The sequence below is a fragment of the Heterodontus francisci genome, chromosome 14, assembly GCF_036365525.1.
Source record: "Heterodontus francisci isolate sHetFra1 chromosome 14, sHetFra1.hap1, whole genome shotgun sequence".
NCBI lineage: Eukaryota > Metazoa > Chordata > Chondrichthyes > Heterodontiformes > Heterodontidae > Heterodontus > Heterodontus francisci.
The window spans coordinates 35,490,003-35,512,719 of record NC_090384.1 but is presented as its reverse complement, the minus strand read 5'-3'; the positions used below and the strand labels follow the sequence as shown (position 1 = coordinate 35,512,719).

Genomic DNA, 22,717 nt, shown 5'->3' with positions numbered 1-22,717 from the left:
TCGAGGAACCAACTAGGGAACAGACTATTTTGGATCTAGCATTGTGCAATGAAAAAGGGTTAATTACAAACCTTGTTGTAAAGGAGCCTCTAGGGAAGAGTGACCATAATATGACAGGATTCTATGTTGAGTTTGAAAGTTGTTTAGTTAAGTATGAAACTAGGATTTTAAACCCTAAACAAACTACATGGGTATGAGGGGTGAATTGGCTAAGGTAGATTGGGAAACTACATTAAAAGATGTAATGGTAGACAAGCAGCGACTAGCATTTAAAGAATTAATACATAATTTGCAACAAATGTACATTAATTTAAAGCACAAAAACCCCACAGAAAAAGTGTTCCAACCATAGCTAACAAGAAGAGTTAAAGGTAGTATTTGATCAAAGGAAGAGGCTTAGAATGTTACCAAAAAGAGAGTAAGCTTGAGGATTGAGAGGATTTTAGAATTCAGGACCAAGAAATTGATAAGGAAGAAGAAAAGAGAATGAGAGTAGATTAGCAAGAGACATAAAAACAGATTGTAAATGACTCTTTGTATGTAAATAGGGAGGGATTAGTGAATGTAAACCTGGGCCCTTTAGTGGCAGGAACAGTTGAAATTATAATAATGAATAATGAAACGGCAGAGACATTAAACAAATTCTTTGTATATGAGCATGTGGTAGAAGACACAGAAAACAATCCGGAAATAATGGGGAGTCAAGGGTCTAGCGAGAATGAAGAATGTAAAGAAATAGTACGGGAGAAATTAATGGGACTAAATGGCAACAAATCCCCTGGATCGGATGACCTGCATTCTAAGATTTTCAGAGGTAGCTGCAGAGATGGTAGATAAGTTAGAGTCCGAGAGTTATACAGCACAGAAACAGGCCCTTCGGCCCACCGTGTCTGCGCAGTCATCAAGCCTGTCTATTCTAATCCCATTTTCCAGCACTTGGCCCATAGCCTTGTATGCTATGGCATTTCAAGTGCTCTTCTAGATACTACTTAAATGTTGTGAGAGTTCCTGCCTCTACCAGCCATTCAGGCAGTATGTTCTAGATTCCAACCACCCTCTGGGTAAAATTTTTTTTCCTCAAATCCCCTCTAAACTTCCTGACCCTTACCTTTAAATCTATGTTCCCTGGTTATTGACCCCTCCACTAAGGGAAAAAGTTTCTTCCTATCTATGCCTATCATAATTTTCTATCAGTTCTCCCCTTAGCCTTATCTGCTCTAAGGAAAACAACCCTAGCCTTTTCAGTCTCTCTTCATAGCTGAAATGCTCCAGCCCAAGCAAGATCCTGGTGAATCTCCTCTGCACCCTCTCCAATGCAATCACATCCTTCCTATAGTGTGGTGCCCAGAACTGTACACAGTACTCCAGCTGTGGCCTAGCTAGCGTTTTATACAGCTCCATCATAACCTCCCTGCTCTTATATTCTGTGCCTCGGCTAATAATGGCAAGTATCCCATGTGCCTTCCTAACTACCTTTATTGACCTGTGCTGCTGCCTTCAGTGAACTATGGACAAGTACACCAAGGTCCCTCTGTACTTCCTAGGGTCCTGCCACCCATTGTATATTCCCTTGCCTTGTTAGTCCTCCCAAAATGCATCACCTCACACTTCTCAGGATTAAATTCCTTTTGCCACTGCTCTGCCCATCTTACCAGCCCATCTATATTGTCCTATAATCTAAGGCTTTCCTCCTCACTATTTACGACACTAATTTTCGTTTCATCTGTGAACTTACAGATCATACCTCCTATATTCAGATCTAAATCATTAACGTACACGACAAACAGCAAAAGTCCCAGCACCAATCCCTGTGGTACGCACTGTCACGGGCTTCCAATCGCAAAAACAACTCTCGACCATCACTCTCTGCCTCCTGCCACTAAGCCAATTTTGGATCCAATTTGCCAAATTGCCCTGGATCCCATGGGCTCTTACCGTCTTATCCAAGTAATGAAAAGTAATTATTTAAAACCTCACCCATGTCCTCCAGCTCCACACACACATCGCCACTTTGGTCCCTATTGGGCCCCACTCTTTTCTCTGGTTATCCTCTTGTCCTTAATATACTTATAAAATGCCATTGGATTTTCCTTTATCACGCCCGCCAGTGTTTTTGCATGCCCCCTCTTCGCTCTCCTAATTACTTTTTTTGTGCCCCCTTTCACTTTCTATATGCCTCTAGGGCCTCCACTGTTTTCAGCCCCCTGAATCTGCCATAAGCCTCATTTTGTTTCCTTATCCAATCCTCTATATCCCTTGACATCCAAGGTTCCCTGGGCTTATTGGTCCTACTCTTCACCTTTATGGGAACATGTTGGCCCTGAACTCTCACTATTTCCTTTTTGAATGACTCCCACTGGTCTGATGTAGACTTTCCTACAAGTAGCTGTTCCCAGTCCACTTTGGCCAGATCCTGTTTTATCATATTGAAATCTGCCTTCCCCCAATTCAGTACCTTTATTTCCAGTCCATCTTTGTCCATTTCCATAACTATCTTAAATCTTGGAGTTATGGTTACTATCCCCAAAATGCTCCCCCACTGACACTTCTACCACTTGTCCAGCTTCATTCCCTAGGATTAGGTCCAATACTGCCCCTTCCCTTGTCGGGCTTTCTACATGCTGGCTCAAAAGGCTCTCCTGTATGCACTTTAAGAATTCCACCCCCCTTTAAGCTTTTTAGCACTAAGACTATCCCAGCTGATATTCTGTAAGTTGAAATCCCCTACTTTATTACCCTATTATTTTTACACTTCTCTGAGATTTGCTTATATATCTGCTCCTCTATCTCTTCCTGACTGTTTGTTTGTTTGTTTGTTTGAGGCCTGTAGTAGACACCCAGCCCTACCCATATGGCCTCACTTGAGGAACCATCGAAGATATCATCCCTCCTTACTGCAGTAATTGACTCCTTGATCAATAGTGCAATGCCACCTCCTCTTTTACACCCCCCCCCCACCCCCCCCCACCCACCCCTGTCATGCCTGAAGATTCTATATCCTGGAATATTAAGCTGTCCTTCCCTCAACCACGTCTCTGTGATGGCAATAATATCATATTCCCATGTGTTAATCAACGCCCTCAATTCATCTGTCTTACTTGTCAGACTCCTTGCGTTAAAATAGATGCAGTCCCGCCTTGCGTTATTCACTTGTGCCTTAACAGCTCTATATTTGCTCTGCCTTCCAGACTGACTTAGTTTTTCTTCTGTATTTGGCTGTGCATCACCTACTACTGTATTTACACTCTGTATCCCATCCCCTGTCAAATTACTTTACCCGCCCGCCCCCAACCCCAACAGCACTAGCAAACCTCCCAGCAAGGATGTTGGTCCTGTTCCGATTCAGGCTGCAACTTGTACAGGTCCCACCTTCACCAGAAACAGACCCAGTGATCCAGGAAACTAAAGCCCTCCCTCCTGCACCATCTCTTCAGCCATGCATTCATCTGCTCTATCCTCCTGTTCATATACTCACTAGTGCCAGGAGTAATCCAGATATTGCAACCTTTGAGGCCCTGCTTTTTAATCTGCTACCTAGCTCCCTAAATTCGTTGCAGGCCCTCATCCCTCTTTCTATCTATGTCGTTGGTATCAAGGTAAACCACGAGCTCTGACTGTTCACCCTCCCCCGTCAGAATGTCCTGCAGCTGCTCCGTGACATCCTTGACCCGAGCACCAGGGAGGCAACGTGCCATCCTGGAGTCATGTCTGCGGCCACAGAAACGCCTATCTGTACCCCTTACGATAGAATCCCCTATCACTATAGCTGTCCCACTCCTTTTCCTCCCCTCCTGTGCAGCTGAGCCACCCGTGGTGCCACAGACTTGGCTCTTGCTGCATTCCCCTGAGAAGCCATCTCCCCCAACAGTATTCAAAACGGAATATCTGTTAGAGAGGGAGATGGACCCATGGGACTTCTGTACTACCTGCCTAGTTCTTCTACTCTGCCTGCCGGTCACTCATTCCCTTTCTGCCTGAGCAGTCTTTACCTGTGGTGTGACCACCTCCCTATACGTGCTATCCACTAGTTTTGATCTTCCAAAATTCTTTAGATTATATAACAGTTCCCAAGGATTGGAAGGTGACAAACATAACCCAGCTATTTTAAAAAAAGGAGGAAGAGAGAAAACGGCGAACTATAGGCAAGTTAACCTGACATAAGTAGTAGGCAAAATGTTAGAATTTGTTATTAGGAACATGGTAACAGGGCACTTAGAAAATTATAATATGATTAAGAAAGTCAATACGGATTTATGAAAGGGAAATCATGTTTGACATATCTGTTGGACTTATTTGAGGATGTAACTAGCAGGATTGATGAGGGGGAACCAGTGAATGTAGTGTATTTGAATTTTCCAAAAGCATCCAATAAGGTCCCACACAAGAGGTTATCGCACAAAATTAGGTCTCATGGATTGAGTATTGGTTAATGGACAGAAAGAGAAGAGTTGGAATATACGCGACGTTTTCAGGTTGGCACGCTGTAACTAGCAGGGTGTCACAAGGATCAGTATTTGGGCCTCAGCCATTTACAATCTGTATTAATAACTTAGATGAGGGGACTGAGTATAATGTATCCAAATTTGCTGTTTATACAAAGTTAGGTGGGCAGGTGAGTGGCAAGGAGGATGCAAAGAGGCTGAAGAGGGTTATCGACAGGTTGGGTGAGGGGAAAGAACATGACCGATGAAATGCAATATGGTGAAGTGTGAAGCTATCCACTTTGGTAGGAAAAAAAAAAGCAGAATAGTTTTTGAATGGTGAGCGACTGGGAAATGTTTGCATTCAGCATGATTTGGGCGTCTTTGTACATGAAACACAAAAAGTTAACATGCATGTACAGCTAGCAATTAGGAAGGCAAATGGCTTTTGTTACAAAGGGATTGGAGTATGAGTAAAGAAGTTCTACTACAGTTTTATACAGGACATTGATGAGGCCACACCTGGAGTACTGTGTGCAATTTTGGTCTTTCCTAAGGAAGGAAATACTTGCCCCAGGGGGAGTGCAATGTAGGTTGGCTAGACTGGTTTCTGGAAGAGGGGATTGTTATGAAGAGAGATTGAGTAGATTAGGCCTATATTCCCTAGAGTTAAGAAGAATGAGTAGCAATCTAATTGAAACATGTAAAATTCTTAAGCGTGGCAGGGTAGATGCTGAGAAAATGTTTCTCCTTGCTTAGGAATCTAGAACATTGGATCATAGTTTCACAATAAGGGATTGGCCGTTTAGGACAAAATGAGGAGAAATTTCTTCTCTCAAAGGATTCTGTACCCCAGAGAGTGGTGGATGCTCAGTCGTTGTGTATATTCAGGACAGAGGTTGATAGATCTTTGGGAATTAAGGGATATGGGGATAGAGTGGAAAGATCGAGTTGATGTAGAAGATCAGATATGATCTTGTTCAGTGGCGGAGCAGGCTCATGGGGCTGAAGAGCCAAATGGTCTACTCCAGCTCCTTATGTTCTTCTGAATGTTCAGAATACTAACTGGAGCACAATATTTTAATTTCTCTCATTAGTGAATAAACCTTAAATCAGAACATTAAGATCTGTTGGTAATCAGTTCGAGAAATATGCAACTTAATGGTAAGATTAAATTAAGCTTCTGAGTCTCATTTAAAGGGAGCCCAATTATCTCATCTCTGAATTTCAGGGTGCAGAATGTCTTGTGTTATTTGCATGCGATTGACCCACTAAGATAAAAGTCTTGGCCATTCCTACTTGTTTGATGTGAAAGGAGGTTGTCTGCATGCACCAATGCAGCTATTGGTTTGTGGTTTACTTTGGGTAGCCAGGATCACTTACCTGAGAAGACAACTGCAAGCTAAGTCTTGTTGATGCCACATTCTGATGTCTACTTGATTGAGAGGATATTCCATGGTCAATGTTTGATCTAGGCGCCTGGTCAATGTAAACTTCCATGATAAGTGTAATTTTTTTCACCTAAATAACTGCAGGAATCAATAAACACCACAGATTTTGGGTAGCTCTGCTCATGTCTGGTTGCTTTTTGTTTTCAGTGAAGCTGAAAAGGCTGTGAAATCTGCCTCCAGTCTTTTGGGAAATATGTGGTATTACAAGTCCCTGCATCGTGAATACAGATCGGTAAGTACTCTTTTGGGCCTCCTTATCTCGAGAGACAATGGATACGCGCCTGGAGGTGGTCAGTGGTTTGTGAAGCAGCGCCTGGAGTGGCTATAAAGGCCAATTCTGGAGTGACAGGCTCTTCCACAGGTGCTGCAGAGAAATTTGTTTGTTGGGGCTGTTGCACAGTTGGCTCTCCCCTTGCGCCTCTGTCTTTTTTCCTGCCAACTACTAAGTCTCTTCGACTCGCCACAATTTAGCCCTGTCTTTATGGCTGCCCGCCAGCTCTGGCGAATGCTGGCAACTGACTCCCACGACTTGTGATCAATGTCACACGATTTCATGTCGCGTTTGCAGACGTCTTTATAACGGAGACATGGACGGCCGGTGGGTCTGATACCAGTGGCGAGCTCGCTGTACAATGTGTCTTTGGGGATCCTGCCATCTTCCATGCGGCTCACATGGCCAAGCCATCTCAAGCGCCGCTGACTCAGTAGTGTGTATAAGCTGGGGATGTTGGCCGCTTCAAGGACTTCTGTGTTGGAGATATAGTCCTGCCACCTGATGCCAAGCATTCTCCGAAGGCAGCGAAGATGGAATGAATTGAGACGTCGCTCTTGGCTGGCATACGTTGTCCAGGCCTCGCTGCCGTAGAGCAAGGTACTGAGGACACAGGCCTGATACACTCGGACTTTTGTGTTCCGTGTCAGTGCGCCATTTTCCCACACTCTCTTGGCCAGTCTGAACATAGCAGTGGAAGCCTTACCCATGCGCTTGTTGATTTCTGCATCTAGAGACAGGTTACTGGTGATAGTTGAGCCTAGGTAGGTGAACTCTTGAACCACTTCCAGAGCGTGGTCGCCAATATTGATGGATGGAGCATTTCTGACATCCTGCCCCATGATGTTCGTTTTCTTGAGGCTGATGGTTAGGCCAAATTCATTGCAGGCAGACGCAAACCTGTCGATGAGACTCTGCAGGCATTCTTCAGTGTGAGATGTTAAAGCAGCATCGTCAGCAAAGAGGAGTTCTCTGATGAGGACTTTCCGTACTTTGGACTTCGCTCTTAGACGGGCAAGGTTGAACAACCTGCCCCCTGATCTTGTGTGGAGGAAAATTCCTTCTTCAGAGGATTTGAACGCATGTGAAAGCAGCAGGGAGAAGAAAATCCCAAAAAGTGTGGGTGCGAGAACACAGCCCTGTTTCACACCACTCAGGATAGGAAAGGGCTAATATGCGAATAAAGTAATGTGTACACCCAGACCAGTTTTACCAGTTCTATCACTTCATCCTTTTGCTGACAGCAACAATTTGCAAGGTAATGACGGATCTTTGCTTTCTGCAAAACAGTCACATTCTTACACAATGATAGTGTATTTTAATTTCCCATTGACTCTTAAAGCAACATTGGCCCTCTGTAATTCAGTTAAAAATTGAGGGCTTCCCCCTTCCCCAAATCTGGACCCTCCTCCAGCCCTACAACCCTCCAAGAGCTCCTAGTTCCCCTAATTCTCGCCTTTTGTGCATCCTCCACTTCCTTCATTCCACATTGTTGTTTGAGCCATCTAAGCCCTTGGCTCTAATTACCTGCCTAAACCTCTCCACCTGCCTTTCCTCATTTTTAAGAAGCTCCTTAAAACCTACCTCTTTGCCCAAGCTTGTAGTTATTCATTCTAATATCCCCTTCTTGGTGTCTGTTTTTGTCTGATTATGTTTCTCTGAAGTACCTTGGGATATTTTACTTCATTAAAGGCACTATATGAATGAATGTGTTGTGTGGATGTTGAGACTTTATTTTGTAGCAGTGCTGATTGCAAGAGACTTGGCTTGTTTGCCGTTTTATTTTCCGAGAGGGTCTTAATTTTCTTTTGGTTTCACTAGAAGTGTTGAACGTTCAAAATAGTTAAGGGAAGGCTTTGTTGTGACCAGAAGTACAAATTGAGGCTTATCTTATTGCTTCCAACAAATCTGTTTATAGTCTACCACCATTGGTCTACTGAATAAAATTTTTTAAAACTTATTAAATTTGGCTGCCATTTTGTAGCTTTATGCATCATGAGGAGAGGTTAACTGCGTTGTCGTGCCGCTCATCTAGTCATTGGGGTGCATCTTAAAAGATTCATCCAGATTTTTCGATTGCTGGTCTGTCCTAATGAAGCTTACACTCTGTATTTTTTGTTGAATCAGCAATGTGTTATTTTCCTTATTCCACTGAGTAACTATTTCAATTCTAGGTGCAAGATTAATCCATAGGTTAACCTCTCCTTCCAGGTGTGGAGTACTTGCTTCTTGATATGGCTCAGTGAATAAATAGTGTGGTATTGAGCCATACAGATTAAGAAGGCCCAGGTTTGTTCCATGGCCTCTGCTGAGTCTGTCAAGGTCAATTGGATTAGCTGTAGGGATGCTACAAGTTGCCTTAACATCAAGGAAGGCAGGAGAATAAAATTAGCCAGAAACTTGCATCCAGATCACAAGTCATTATCCTTGTTAGAAGTTTTTATATTCAGATGTTGGGTATGGCAGGATGAGGCTTGGCTTCTAAGGTCCCCTTGGTTAAATAGCCTAATGACACTATTCAGCTTCAAAGATAAAAGATGAGCAAAGGATCAGAGTGGCAATGCATACTCCAGCATGGGTCAGAAGAGGAATTAAGGGGAGAAAATGAGTGGAGGGAAAGAGAAGAAATTTTGAACTCTGTTCTTTCAGTTTATAATGCTGTTTACTTCCAGCAATAATTAACAGGAATGGCAGCCATATTTACTTTTCGGACTTGAAAGGTATTGAAGGCATTATTAGAGTATAAATTCATATGTTATCACCATAATATCAATCAACGAGGGAGTTGTAAAGCTTCTCAGCATTTGAGAGGTGCAACAAGTGCAGTAAAATGGTGAGCACTCTGATCTCACTCATTGAATGGATAGCAGACAGCACCACACTGGGAGGGGAAGAAATTTGGAAAGCTAAACTCATGAGTCATTCGCCATATCTCGTGTTGATGAGTTACAGATCACCAACCGACCCCTTTAACGCAGGATGGCCTGTTGCACAGTGACTTTGGATTGGACAGGCTAGCATTTGAGTGGGGCAATTAGAAATTTCTAAATGTAACCAGGCAACATCATTTTTGATATTTTTTTTCAAAGCAGAAGACCACTTTAAGTGAATTCTAGATATTAATTATGTGCAGACCTTAGTTGAATTAATAAGATTTGCAGTTAATTTATCATCAACAAAAAATGCTAGCCTACAAATTCCAGCCATGTTCCTATACTGCTTCCTGAAGGCTTTTGGACTTGGCACAATTTCAGTGGGATGGGAATGCCAAATTTAAAGGGTTAACAAGTGAGAGTTTATCTCCATGGTCCAGAAATTTTGGGCCGTGTCTCATAGTAATCCCCAAATTTAAAATCAAATGTCCAAATGATTGTAGAGGAGGGTAGTTTCATCAAGTTTATACAGAGGGCAGCTAACCAAAAATATTCTTTTCATTTTAAGGTTTTACTGAGCTTTCTTTGCAGTAAATGAAATGGAAAAATCTGGGCCACCTAGCTTCCTCAACCTCCACCAGTTGTTTGGTCTTATTTGATAGATAAACCATCTCTTGCTTTTTATCCAAAGGCATCTTTACTGCAGTTGTATTGGAGAGGCAGGGGTGTGGTTCTGTTATTTAAACCTTTCGTCAACTGCCTGAAGCAAGTGTAGGAGTGCTCATCAACAAATAGTCATGGTGCTGAAGACCTGCAGTACAGCAGTGGGACCATGGCCCACCAGGGGTCCACGGAAAGGTTTCAAGGGGTCTGCCAAAACTACAGATTGTTCTAAAATTATTTCACGTGGACTTCCTATTGTTTTATACTCTGACCACCAGAGGTACTACTATTGATGGCACAGTTCCCTAGTACTGATCATCTTTCTGTGGACAGATGCAGGGTTAAAAGAATTGATAGCCCTTTTGAGGCCGAATGTCTCAGGAAGATTTTAGTATATCCATATAGAAGAGACAAAGAGGTCTATTTGTACAGCAGCAGCTTGCTGTCCTGGTGGGTGAAGGATGCAATGTTGCTGGTCAGCTGTGCATTTGCCTTTCAGCATTCCATGACCCTGAGAGAGACTTCATGGTGCAGTGAATGTCGCTGTTGTAATCAGCTTAATAAATAAAATGCTTAATTCTTAAATGTGTCAGAGTGATGCAAAGGTTAGTATCAAGCATCTTACTCTGACACGTGCCAGAATTATTTTTTGACACATTTAATTTTAATTCTACACACGAGGGCCTGAATTTTATCCACATGCCGCGCTGCGTGGCAACGTGCTTTGAACTTGGCGGCATGCCCACGTTCAGCGGCTGCTGATGAGCCCCCGCACGTAATATCGCGGGGGCTCATTAGCATCACTGCGACATGCCACCTCCCATTATTACGTGGGGAGAGGCGGGACATCTGGAGCAGTGAGGAACCTTTTGACAGCTGTGCAGCAGTAACTAGGGCCCTATTTAAAGCACCACAGCACCTGCTTCCTGACAGCTGCCAAAGAAATACTTACCTCACTATTGAAGAGTGGGGATGCTGTCAATCTGGCAGCAAAGCAGAAAGTGCTGGAGAAACTCAGCAGGTCTGGCAGCATCTGTGGAGAGAGAAGCAGAGTTAACTTTCAGGTCTCTGACCAAGTTTACAGATCTGAAAGTTAACTCTGCTTCTCTTTCCACAGATGCTGCCTGACCTGCTGTGAGTTTCCCCAGCACTTTCCACTTTGCTGCCACATACTTACCCTGTTGTGTCCCAGTGTCCTGTGAAGTTGTGATCCTCTTCCACTCAAGTGTAACATTCCTTCTTGTTGACGTGCTGCACCTGGGTGAATAATCTTAATTTTGCACATTCCAGGACGTGAGACTGAAATGTATCATAAAAGGCAAATACACAACAGAAATAAAACCATAACTGAAGAATATTTACATGCTATGGGCTTCTAATCATCTGACTGTGAAAAGCTGCAGACTAATATGCATTTGGAATCTGTATTCATTAATATTACACCAATAACCATGATCAGCTGCTGCAGAAGCAAAGTGCTTGTGAACATGTGTCAATGTGTAATAGTTGAAAAACCATGACAACAGCACAGATTTCCTCACTGGTCCTGCATTGGTTTTCAAACATGTGCAAGACAAACCTTGCAGCCAGAAATTAGAGTCACCTTTGCATTTAAAGGACTACACCAAAAGTCTAGGATGGCAGAGGGGTACTCTAGGGTGGCCCCACAGTTTAGCGAAGCCTCCCTGATCACTCTCCTCCAGGCTGTGCGGGCAAGACGGGAGGTCCTTTTCACCAGCGATGGGAAGAAGAGGCCCTCCTGCCTGAACAAGGCAGCCTGACAGGAGATGGCAGAGGAGTTGAGTAGCTGTGGGACCATCTGGCGTCAGAGTCCAATGCCGGAAGGAGATAGACAGTCACTCTCCCAGCCAGCCTGGGCCCTTCTAGGCCTCGTGCGCACAGGGTACGACTGCCAAAGTTATCCACAGCCAAAGGGCCATCATATCATGGGTGGCGCAGTGGTTAGCACCACAGCCCCACAGCTCCAGCGACCTGGGTTCAATTCTGGGTACTGCCTGTGTGGAGTTTGCAAGTTCTCACTGTGTCTGCGTGGGTTTCCTCCGGGTGCTCCCAATTCCTCCCACATGCCAAAGATTTGCAGGTTGATGGGTAAATTGGCCATTATAAATTGCCCCTAGTATAGGTAGGTGGTAGGGAAATATAGAGACAGGTGGGGATGTGGTAGGAATATGGAATTAGTGTAGGATTAGTATAAATGGGTGGTTGATGGTTGGCATAGACTCGGTGGGCCGAAGGGCCTGTTTCAGTGCTGTATCTCTAAATAAAATAAAAATAAAAATCAGCAGCCTTCCTACTGTCAGGCTGCTAGCGCTGAAGTGGCACTGCGTAGGAGCATCCGCAAACATTTCCAAAAAGCGTCGTGACACAAATGGTTCTGCATGGGTGACACAGCAATGTAGAAGGGCCAAAAACAAAATCATCTTCACTAACATGCATTGCTTTTACTGTGTGAATAAAGTGACCCAGCATGTACCGATCGTGGCTCCTACCATTACATCATTGACTTTTCAGAACTGCCAATGTATGAAATAACATCATTGCCATGCCAGTATTACTCATGTGCCTCTCCATGGATGTAGTAACATGGACAATGGCTCAGTATTCTGCTGCCAGTAATGGACGCAAAGATGTTGCAGACGTGGACTGCTGCATAACAGGTGAATGAGGGTGCTGTGTGGCTTGCAGAGCCCATGGTAGTTCCTGTGGCGTGGAGAACCTTTGATCAGTGAGGCGTTGCTGTGCATCCCCTGCTCGCTGCTCACCCTGCATGCGGTGACTGGATGCTCTCTGTCCTCCCATGTGCCTTACCTGCTGCGAAGTCTTTATCGTCCGAGGATGAGACCTGCTCATGTCTTCCCTCATCCTGCAAGGCCTCCACCACCACCGCCACCCCCCCCCTCCCCATGCAAAGCGCAGCAGACACTAATGATGCAAGCTACCCTTTCCAGCTCATATTGCAGGGCACCACCCGATCTATCCAGGCAGCGGAATTGCATTTTCAGCATGCCGATTGCCTGCTCAATGGTGGCTCTTGTCGGCCCATGGCTGGCGTTGTATCTCTGTTCTGCAGCAGTGCTGGGATGTCTTACTGGTGTCAGGAACCATGTATCTCCAAGAATCCACCCCTCCATCTGAGCCATTTCAGTGAACAGCTATGCCAGCTGAGACTGGTGCAGGATGAAGGCATCATGGCAGCTGCCTGGAAAGCAGGCACAGATTTGCATGAATCGTTTTTGATGATCACCTATGAGCTGCACATTGAGTGGAGGGCTTACAGTTTACATATTCAGCTGGTCACCCGGCGGGAGCCTGGATGGCCACATGGGTGCAATATATGACCCCTTGCACCTGTGGGAATCTCGCGATGGAGAGTGGTGGCCCTTTTGGGCTTGGCTTCCCCCTCCACTCCCCCACTCACCACTCTTTCTCTCCCTCCACCCCCCCCCCCCCCCCCCAAACCTACCACTCACTCCCTCCCTCCTTTTTCCCCCCCCCCCCTCAAACCCCCACTCAAACCTCCCCCCCACCCTCTCCCACTCCCTTTCCCCACTCCACTTCAGCCTCCCCCACGCCCTTCCTCACTCTCGGCCACACTGCTCTTTCCTGTGCCCCACTGCCTCCCCCTCCCCGCTCCCCAACAGCCCGGCACCACTCTTTTTCCCCCCCCCCTCCCCTCTCCCCTCCTTCCAGTAGGCAGAATGAAACCCCTGAATATCTGGACCTACCTTCGCTGGCGAAAACTGACTCGCCGGCTTATCTGTTCGGGAACAGGACTGCATGTGACAGCCGCCTGTTCAATGTAAAATCTGGAAGTATGCATTGAGAGGGAGCGGGCTGCATAATCAGTAGATGTAAGTACCATTTTGAATATGGTAATTGGGGTGCCACCGCTGAGCGGCGGTGGGGGGGGGGGGGCCGCACTGAGGTCCCCCTGCCACTGGTAATATGCGGCGGACCCTTCTCGACGTCGGGGGTCAAGGCGGGTTTCTCCCTGCAGAATTTTACTGGCACCCGCACCGTGACCCACAGCGTCGAGGGGCTGGTAAAATTCAGCCCTAGTTTAATGCCCATGTAATGTAGTAGCGGACTGCCTGGGTTTAAATAGGATGCAGTGTCAGGGCTGTTTGATTTCATGAGGACTGCTTGACAGAAGTTGGAGTGCAATTATTTATTACATCTCCAAAGAAGGTTTAGTGTAAAATTGTGTTTCATCTGAAATGATGGCATCACATTTCTTGAAATCATGAACACTGATTCCTGGGTAAATATGTGACAGGCTGAAAACATTAAACTGTAACTTTCTGTTCTAAAGCTGCAAACCACCTCCTCAAATGGTCAATTCTGTTTTTGCATTGTCCTTTTTAGTTCTCAAATATTAATATTTAATGTTGAGGTGTTCGGTTCGACTGGTGTTTCAGAAAGTTTTCAGACATGAGAAACAGAATCGAAATTTATCGTTGTGAGACTACCGCAAAGTGTAAAGATTTAAATATTTTTAATTGGGAAATGAGATTTGATAGTCATATGATTGTTATTGACCATTTTAAAGTTGAAGATTAACATTTATCTTAACTGGTGCAGTTAAGTTTACAAAGATGATTGAATTTATTAAAGGCATTAGTTGCTTGCTAATTAGTTATGCTTATCGAAGCATAGAAACATAGAAAATAGGAGCAGGAGTTGGCCCTTCGAGCCTGCTCCACCATTCATTATGATCATGGCTGATCATCCAGTTCAGTAGCCTGTTCCTGCTTTCGCCCCATACCCTTTGATCCCTTTAGACCCAAGAGCTATATCTAACTCCTTTTTTGAAAACATTCAATGTTTTGGCCTCAACTGCTTTCTGTGGTAGCGAATTCCACAGGTTCACCACTCTCTGGGTGTAGAAATTTCTCCTCATCTCAGTCCTGAAAAGTTTACCCCGTATCCTTAGACTATGACCCCTGGTTCTGGACTCCCTGACCATCGGGAGCATCCTTCCTTCCTAAACAACCATTGAGAATCCTGCCAAACATGTTAATACAACCTTTTGCTTCTAACACAGATTTGTAAATAAAACTTGTGAATTTTAGGAATTTTGAGGCCATGCAGACAATAAATTTGGTTGAATGGCTGCTGCAGATCTATTGTCCCAAATGTGTACATCCAAACATTAACCTACTGGAATTCATCAAATTTTTCCAAGTAATATCATAATTTATTTGCATAAATTATACCTAAAAAAAATAAAGTCCGTTTCAAGCTGATGTTTGCTGGAAATTTTGGTGCCTGACATGGGAAATGTTCTAGAACTATCATTAAATAGTGCATGTATTGTACTGGTGTTTCTTGGTCATACATTTTTATTTTATTGAAATATCTGGTGGGCTGGCTGGAGTTTCTGTGCACTTGTACCAAAATCATGTACCTGCTGTTTATAAATGGATTCATGATATTATGTGAAGGAATCTTCCAGTGAACTGTTGGAAGGTTGATACCATTTGTACTCAGACTGTACAAAATTGATGGATCACCTTTCATAAAATAATATGACATAGAAGGAGGCCAATCTGCCCTTTGTGCCTGTGCAGCTTTTTGTTTAATTGTACAACTAATTTTTATACATAAAAATTACCTGTTACAAGGGGTCCATTGAATTTTTCTAACATAAGAGGGAGGGTCTCAGAAACAAAAAGGTTGAGAAGCCCTGCAGTTCAGGAACATCTCTCAGTTCCGCAATACTTACTTCCCAAATCCACAGCTGTACAGTTTCCCATTATGGGAATGTACTCCATTGCATTGTGGGAGGACATCTTAAAAGATATAAGGGGTAATTTTCACTTTGGACACAGGCGGAAAACTGGTAGATCGGCCGCCCATTATAGACGCGCCCTATTTTCCTTTCCATTGACTTTGATGTGCTCTTCCAATTCTAGCCTGTGGTGTATCCCTGATTTTAATTGCTCCATCATTGGCAACCGTGCCTTTTAGCTGCTTAGATCCTAAGCTGTGGAATTCCCTCTCTAAACCTCTCTGCTCTCTACCTCTCTCTCCTTTTAAAAGGCTCCTTAAAATCTTTGACCAAGCTTTTGATCATCTAGTCTTAATATCTCCTTATGTGGTTCGGTGTCTAATCTGTTTGATAATGCTCCTGCAAAGTGCCTTGGGATATTTTACTATGTTAAAGGTGCTATATAAATGCAAGTTGTTGATGCGGGTACTGAAAATTAGGCAGGGTATATAATGGGTGGCCAAGCTGCAACCAGCAGTGATAATTTACACACAACCCCACGCCCTCCCCCTGTAGAATTTGCTCCTTGTGGGTGACTGAAGTCAAAGTGTTAAGTTCCAGTCCTGTCCAACATACAGATGAGCTTCAATAGCAGTCAGAAGTTTTTCATCCTAATTTTCTCTGGGGTATAATTCCAGAAGCACTCTGGTGCCTCAGCTCATGACCATCCTTTTATATTTTACCTCAGTAATTGTCAGCAGCCTATCAACCAATGCAGCTGAGCCCGTCAATTCCCCTATGTTGATTTATTACTTTGACTCAGCTGCAGATTATTTTCTGGCCTTTTCTTTTTTCCCACACTGCATTTTCTTCCTTTGGTAGTATATGTACAGGAGAGAAAGAAGCACATTTATATGTAAGAGTCATTCATGTCAGGACCTCCCATACCAACTTCAAGCCGATGAATTAATTTTGAATTGCAGCTACTGTTGTGCAGGTTGTTATGAAAGTGACTCTTTTGTTTAAAAAAAAAAAAATTTTTTTTTTAAAGGAATTTATAGTTAAGCTAAATAAATGTTGGATCAGTTTGTTAATCAAGAGGACAGAGAGGGAGCCGGATTGGCAGCAGTGTTGCTGTTTATCACATGGCGCAGGCTAAGCTTCGAACAGAAACCCTGGCAGCAGGGACAGAACAGTGACAAGCCCAGTAGCAGGCAGAGCACCCCTGGGATGGGCAGTGAAACAAAACTCACCAAGCTTTTTGGTTATTAGTCAGTCCGTATGTGTGTGTCACCTTCTGGAAGGAGATAAAAGTTGTTTGCTGCAGGAGGAGGAGAGAATTCCACGGAAGAACAGAACACTACAACCCAGCTCGTTTTCCTGCAATTCCCTAAATTATTTTGTGAAGTTCACTGTGTCAATTCGTCTTGTTTCCTGTATTTCAAGAAGGCCTGCTAAATTACTTTACAACGCTGCCTGAAGAGAACTAATTCTGGAAGATTCTAAAGATTGTGCCTGCGTGTGCTCAGAGTTTTCGACTGTGTGCCAATTTGGTGCAGCGTGTCTCATCTATTTTTCCAGGGGTGGGCAGTGTCTATAATAGAGGTGTGTGTGTGTGTGCGTGTGCCTTGTTTGCCAGTGAAGCATGCATTTTGTGACTATCTACATGCATGTTCTTTCTTCTCTATTACATTGGTGCCTTCATTCCCATCTGCTAACATCTGTATTCTGTTACACTCATTTTGGAAAGTACCATAACTTTTAAATAGTGTCTTACAATTGTTCGGCCTATAATGCCTTTGGCGGCTCTTTGAAACAGTTACCCAAGTAGTCCCACTCCCATGCTCTCTCCCCATAGTCCCGTATAATTTTTCCCCTTCAAGTATTTATCAATTCTCTTTTGAAAAGTATTGTTGATTCTCGTTCCACCACCCTTTCAGACAATGTGTTCTGGATCATAGTAACTTGCTATATATTTTGTTTTCCCTTTTGTTGCCTTGGGTTCTTTCAAAATCTTCAAGAAATTGAACACCTATCAAATCTTCCTTTAGCCTTCTCTGCTGTAATTCTCCATGTAACTGAAGTTTAGTTTAGAGATACAGCCCTGAAACAGGCCCTTCGACCCACTGAGTCTGTGCCGACCATCAATCACCCATTTATACTAATCCTACACTAATTTCATATTCCTACCACATCCCCACCTGTCCCTATATTTCCCTATCACCTACCTATACTAGAATCAATTGCTAATGGCCAATTTACCTATCAGCCTGCACGTCTTTGGCATGTGGGGGGGAAACCGGAGCACCCGGAGGAAACCCACGCAGACACAGGGAGAACTTGCAAACTCCACACAGGCAGTACCCTGGTGCCATTCTAGTAAATCTCTGTACCACCTTGAAGGCCTTGACAATGTTCCTAAACTGTGGTGCACAGAATTGGCCACACTAATCTACCTGGGGCCTATCAGGTGTTTTATTACAGCCCATTTCAGATCATAACAACTTGGTTGTTTTTTTAAAAATGAATTCTCATCTTCCCTCTGGTTCTTTTGCCAATTATCTTAAATCTGTGCCTTCTGGTTACTGACCCTCCTGTCAGTAGAAACAGTTTCTGTAATTATCTGAAGTGGAGGAACAATAAAGATATTCTCTCTCTTTTATGATGATGTATACTTCAGAAATCCTCAGCCTGCCAGTTCTGACTAGTTGGAACCCTTTGGCTCGGGAGGGTGGAAAGAGACCAGTTTCCTCTGCTGATTGCAAGCTACTGACAGAAATGCATGTGTTTGGATGTCAGCTAAAGATTGTGCTTGTTTATAATGCCCCCTAAAGTTGAATACCTGGTCATCATTCACCCCATAGACATGACACCTTGAAGTTGTTGCTCATGGAAATACTGGTACCTCACTGAGTCAGAGTCCCGGAGTGTGGATTAGGAAATTGAAGAGAAGGACAGAGACTGTTTGTACTTGCATTTACACAGTCATACACACATTTCACCCCCTCCCCCCAAAAAACACCCCCCTCACACACACACCTCTACCTGGGGGGAATTTTAACCTCAAAAAGATGCAGGTTTAGTGTGAGTGGGAGGTTAAAAGTGTTAAAAATCTGAATCCCAATCCAAACCTTCCAGCTTCTAGTTTTAATAGATGGGGGCAGCCAACCTACTCAAAGAGGCAGGTAGGCAATTTAAATATTATAATGAGTCTGCGCAGCTCATTTATCCACTGTTTCAAATTTAACTCTGGGCAGCACAGTGGCGCAGTGGTTAGCACTGCAGCCTCACAGCTCCAGCAACCTGGGTTCAGTTCTGGGTACTGCCTGTGAGGAGTTTGAGGGAAATGGGATTAATGTAGGATTAGTATAAATGGTCGGCACAGACTCGGTGGGCCGAAGGGCCTGTTTCAGTGCTGTATCTCTCTTTCTCTAAATGGATTTCCTGGGCCTCAGGAAACCTGACAGCAAAAGGAAGGTGAGAACTGCTGGATCCAGCATACCTGCCTCGCTGACCCGACTTCTGATTCATTGAACCTCCTCTGATCTCCTCCCCTAAGTGATCGGACCCCCACCCCCAGTTCAGGTCTTGGACCTACTGATCCTGTGGCCTCTTCTCCAACGTTCTCCACCCGACTGAAAGCCAAGGCTGACTTCCAGCTGGCAACCCTGATAGTGACGTCACATGCTCACTGCTGATCCCTCCCCTCTGCCCCACTCCTGGAAGATCAAAGAGTTACAATTTTCCCCCAGTTTCAAGTAGAACTAACATTTTAGAGATTGGCATTTTACAGATCAAGGGATTTGCAGCAACTTGTTGAAAAATGTTCATTCAGGTTTCAGGAATGGTGTGGAGGGGTTCTGGGTGTAGTTAGAACAAGTCTGATCTATCCGATTCTTTTTCTGACAAGATAAACGTTGCTTCAGAGTAAATCTTCCTCAAGACTGCCTGTTTTAATTTGGTAGATTCTTTTTAAGATATAAACCGCTCTATGAAAGAGTGGTACTTTCCCTACTGTATTGAGATGGTTTGGGCTGGGGAAGAGAATAAAAATGCTCTGAAAAACAGTTGAAAGCCTGCATGTGAAAACTTGCCATCTGAAATTTGCAAACAGTTAAACGTTCTTGACATTGGCAGTAGAGAGACACTACACAGTAGTATGACATTCTAAACTACAAATTGAGCAGAGTGGTGAACAGCTTGTCAGAGGCATAGGAATAAACCAGAGTCTCTAGTACAGATCCTGGTCTTCTGCTTTTGGTGAAATGATAGCCTGACCTTCAATTCTGGGAGTAGTGTATCTTGTTTATTTTGTGAATTCGCTCTGAAAGGCTATGGCGACTCCACTCTTGTACCTAAGGTTAGCATCTGTGTATGGTTGTATGGGTAATGGGATAGAATCAATACTGAGCCTCCCATCCTCCACTTTCCATTAACCTTCAGCTCATCCAAAATTCTGCTGCCTACTTCCTATCATGCACCAAGTTCCACTCACCCATCACCCCTTTCTTGCTGACCTGCTTTGGCTCCTAGGCCACCATTGAATCAGATTTAAAATTCTCACCATCCTGTTTAAATCCCTTTTATGGCCTTCTCTCTATCTCTAACTCCTTCTATCCCTACAACTCTTTGACTGAACTTTTGGCCACCCTTTCCTAATATGTCCTTTCTGGCTTCGTGTCCATTTTAGTCTGGTTATGCCATTATAAAGTGCTTTGGAATGTTCTTAAAGGCTGTATAAATGCAACTTGTTTCCATTGCTGGTTTCTTAAAAAAAAAACACTTCATGGAAGATTTAATTCTGCTAAATTCAGTGTGATTTTCTTTCTTTCTGCAGAAGGGCTACCAAAAAGACGATTTTATATCCAACTGAGGTCTAATCTGGTACCATATGCTTCAATAAGAACCGCAGACAAAAGTGGATACGACTGAATGCTCCTTCCCAAAAAAGATAAAATAAAAGATCCATTCCATTTTTCTTTACAAGTAGTTACAAACTGCTCTCAGGCTAGCAGAAACCTGCCTACCAGTGTCCGAATCTACTAAAAGTCCATTGGGACTAAACATTACCACAATCAAGTTTGAAGTTCAGTGACTGTGAAACTTGTGTATATTTATCAAAAATGTTTTGTATTCAAATGTTGTATTGATGTATAATAAGTCTATCCTTTTTGGAGTATCTGAATAACGTTTGTCTACAGTGTCCTTCAGAATGTGTCAGTAAATCCAGATTTTAGCCTTTTGTTTATTTTCAGAGTAGTACGGCGCTAAAAATAATACTTTAATTGAAATCTCAAGTCCTGTCTCAACTCATAGCAGTCCGATACTCCAGCAAGCTGAGTGGTTTTAACAGGATCTAAACCATTTTAACTGATTGGTCACGTTGCTTTACAATATAGTTAAAATGTGCCATTTTCTGTACCTGAAATGTATGAAAACTTTGTAACTTCCAAAGTGCCCAACTTATTTATATTGCACTGTGTTTATATAATTGTTCACTCATCTAGTTTTCTGACGACATAATTTTGAAACACACTTTGACAAGTTGTTCGCTGTGTTCTCTTCACGTATATTAGATAAAAGATAGATCAAAAATCCATGTGGGTAGTTTAGTATGGAATGGCACCTCATGGAGCTGTAAACTAAGATTAATGAGATAAAGCCATGGAAAGTGGCTAGAATGCCAATATTGGCAAGGTCCATGTGCTAATGTAATAAAGGGTAATGACAAATTCTTAGGGTGGTCCATATGACTTTATTTACAGTTTATTGCTTATTAAGGTGGCAGGAGTTGGACGACATCCATCAATTCCAACACTGGTCTTTTTATTCTTTTGTGGCATGTGAGCATTGCTGGTAAGGCCAGCATTTGTTGCCCATCCCTAATTGCCCTTGCTCTTCAGCTAAGTAGAATTGCAAAAGAGCACAAGAAGCCCTTGCAACTCTTGTGAACCATAAGTATTCATTCTACAGCGAATGGGAGTTCATGTTGCTGAACCATGAATCTTGGGTCTGGAATAGCTCAACCACATAGAAGGACAAAGAAATAAAAGAAATGCATTCAGGAAGTCATAGGCCAGGTGGTTGTCAGATCAGAATTGTACAGATAATGTTTAGACAAAATGTAATAATCTGCGAAATGGGATTTTAAATATAATTAAGTTTGTTAGTGTTTAAAAATCATAAATAATTAAATAGCTTTAAAGAGTACATTTATTTTATGGTGAATATTGTACATAGAATGTATATCCATATATTAATGTCTCCTTCCCACTGCTTTCCCCGAACAAGTCTGTGGAAAACCTGTTCGATTTTTCTTTGTATTTCGAGGACTGATGCAAGAATTTGAAAAACACAATCCGAGAGTAACTATTTTAGTTAAAACAGTTTTTCAAACAGGCTAAATGGATGGAGCAGAAGTTGACTTTAGGGGGGGCCTTGGCTTGTATGGGAACCTGACTCTCTGCTTTGCTTTGCCAGTGGCAGATGTTTCGCGTCTTCTATCAGGGTGAGCGGGAGACCTAACACTGAAGTTGGGATAGTGGAAAGCAGATATTAAGGACACAAAAAAAAAGTGGATGAGGGGCCGGTAGAGCCAGAACCAAGTGTGGAGGGAAATGAGAATTGGTGGAGGCTGAATCCTGATGCTGACTGCAAAGTTAAAGAATGAGGGCTTGTCCAGCCAAGAGGAGTGCCTATGGTAGGGCTGGGAGGACTGCATGGAACAGAGACCCAGGGAAGAGAATGGCTTAATTTGTAGAAACTGTGACAGATCATGTGATCTTTACAGAACACTCAAATTACAAACAGATGTGTTTATCATGTGATTCTCACTGACCAATCAGATGGCTGGAAAGTGACAGTCTCTGAGACAAGGTGATGATGAGAAGACTGGAGTTGAATATTTTAATGTAGATAACTGGGTGAATGAAAAGATTCTTTGTAAATGTCTGGATTTTTATTAAAAAAAACAATGGTTATTCCAATTTGAACTTTAAAATGCCAGCTTTCTTTGCTTTTATAAAATTGTATTTTATGTTTACATTAATATCTACTCAAAAACTAAATAAAAAGCTTTTTTTTAATCTAATCCAAAGTTTTTTTTCATTTTGCTTTTATTTGTTCATGGGATGTGGGCATCACTGGCAGGGCCAGCATTTATTGCCCATCTCTAATTTCCCTTGAGAAGGTGGTGGTGAGCTGCCTTGTTGAATCGCTGCAATCCATGTGGTCTAGGTACCCAAAGTGCAGGAAATTCCAGGATTTTGTCTCCATGACAGTGAAGGAACAGCGATCTATTTCCTAGT

The 22,717-nt window shown here is 43.2% G+C and overlaps 1 protein-coding gene across 2 annotated transcripts in view; it reads left to right on the top strand.

Moving 5' to 3' along the window:
* Positions 1 to 22,487, top strand: part of LOC137376966 (plakophilin-3-like) — a 71,330-nt gene extending 48,843 nt beyond the window's left edge. Inside the window, exons 12-13 of one of the 2 annotated variants that reach the window (XM_068045985.1) lie at positions 6,020 to 6,104; positions 20,248 to 22,487. In XM_068045985.1, coding sequence (XP_067902086.1) covers positions 6,020 to 6,104; positions 20,248 to 20,283 — 121 coding nt within the window. In that variant the 3' untranslated portion in view covers positions 20,284 to 22,487. The remainder of the gene's footprint in view (positions 1 to 6,019; positions 6,105 to 20,247) is intronic. The other variant, XM_068045986.1, reaches the window with a different exon arrangement.
* The last annotated feature ends 230 nt before the right edge of the window (positions 22,488 to 22,717 follow it).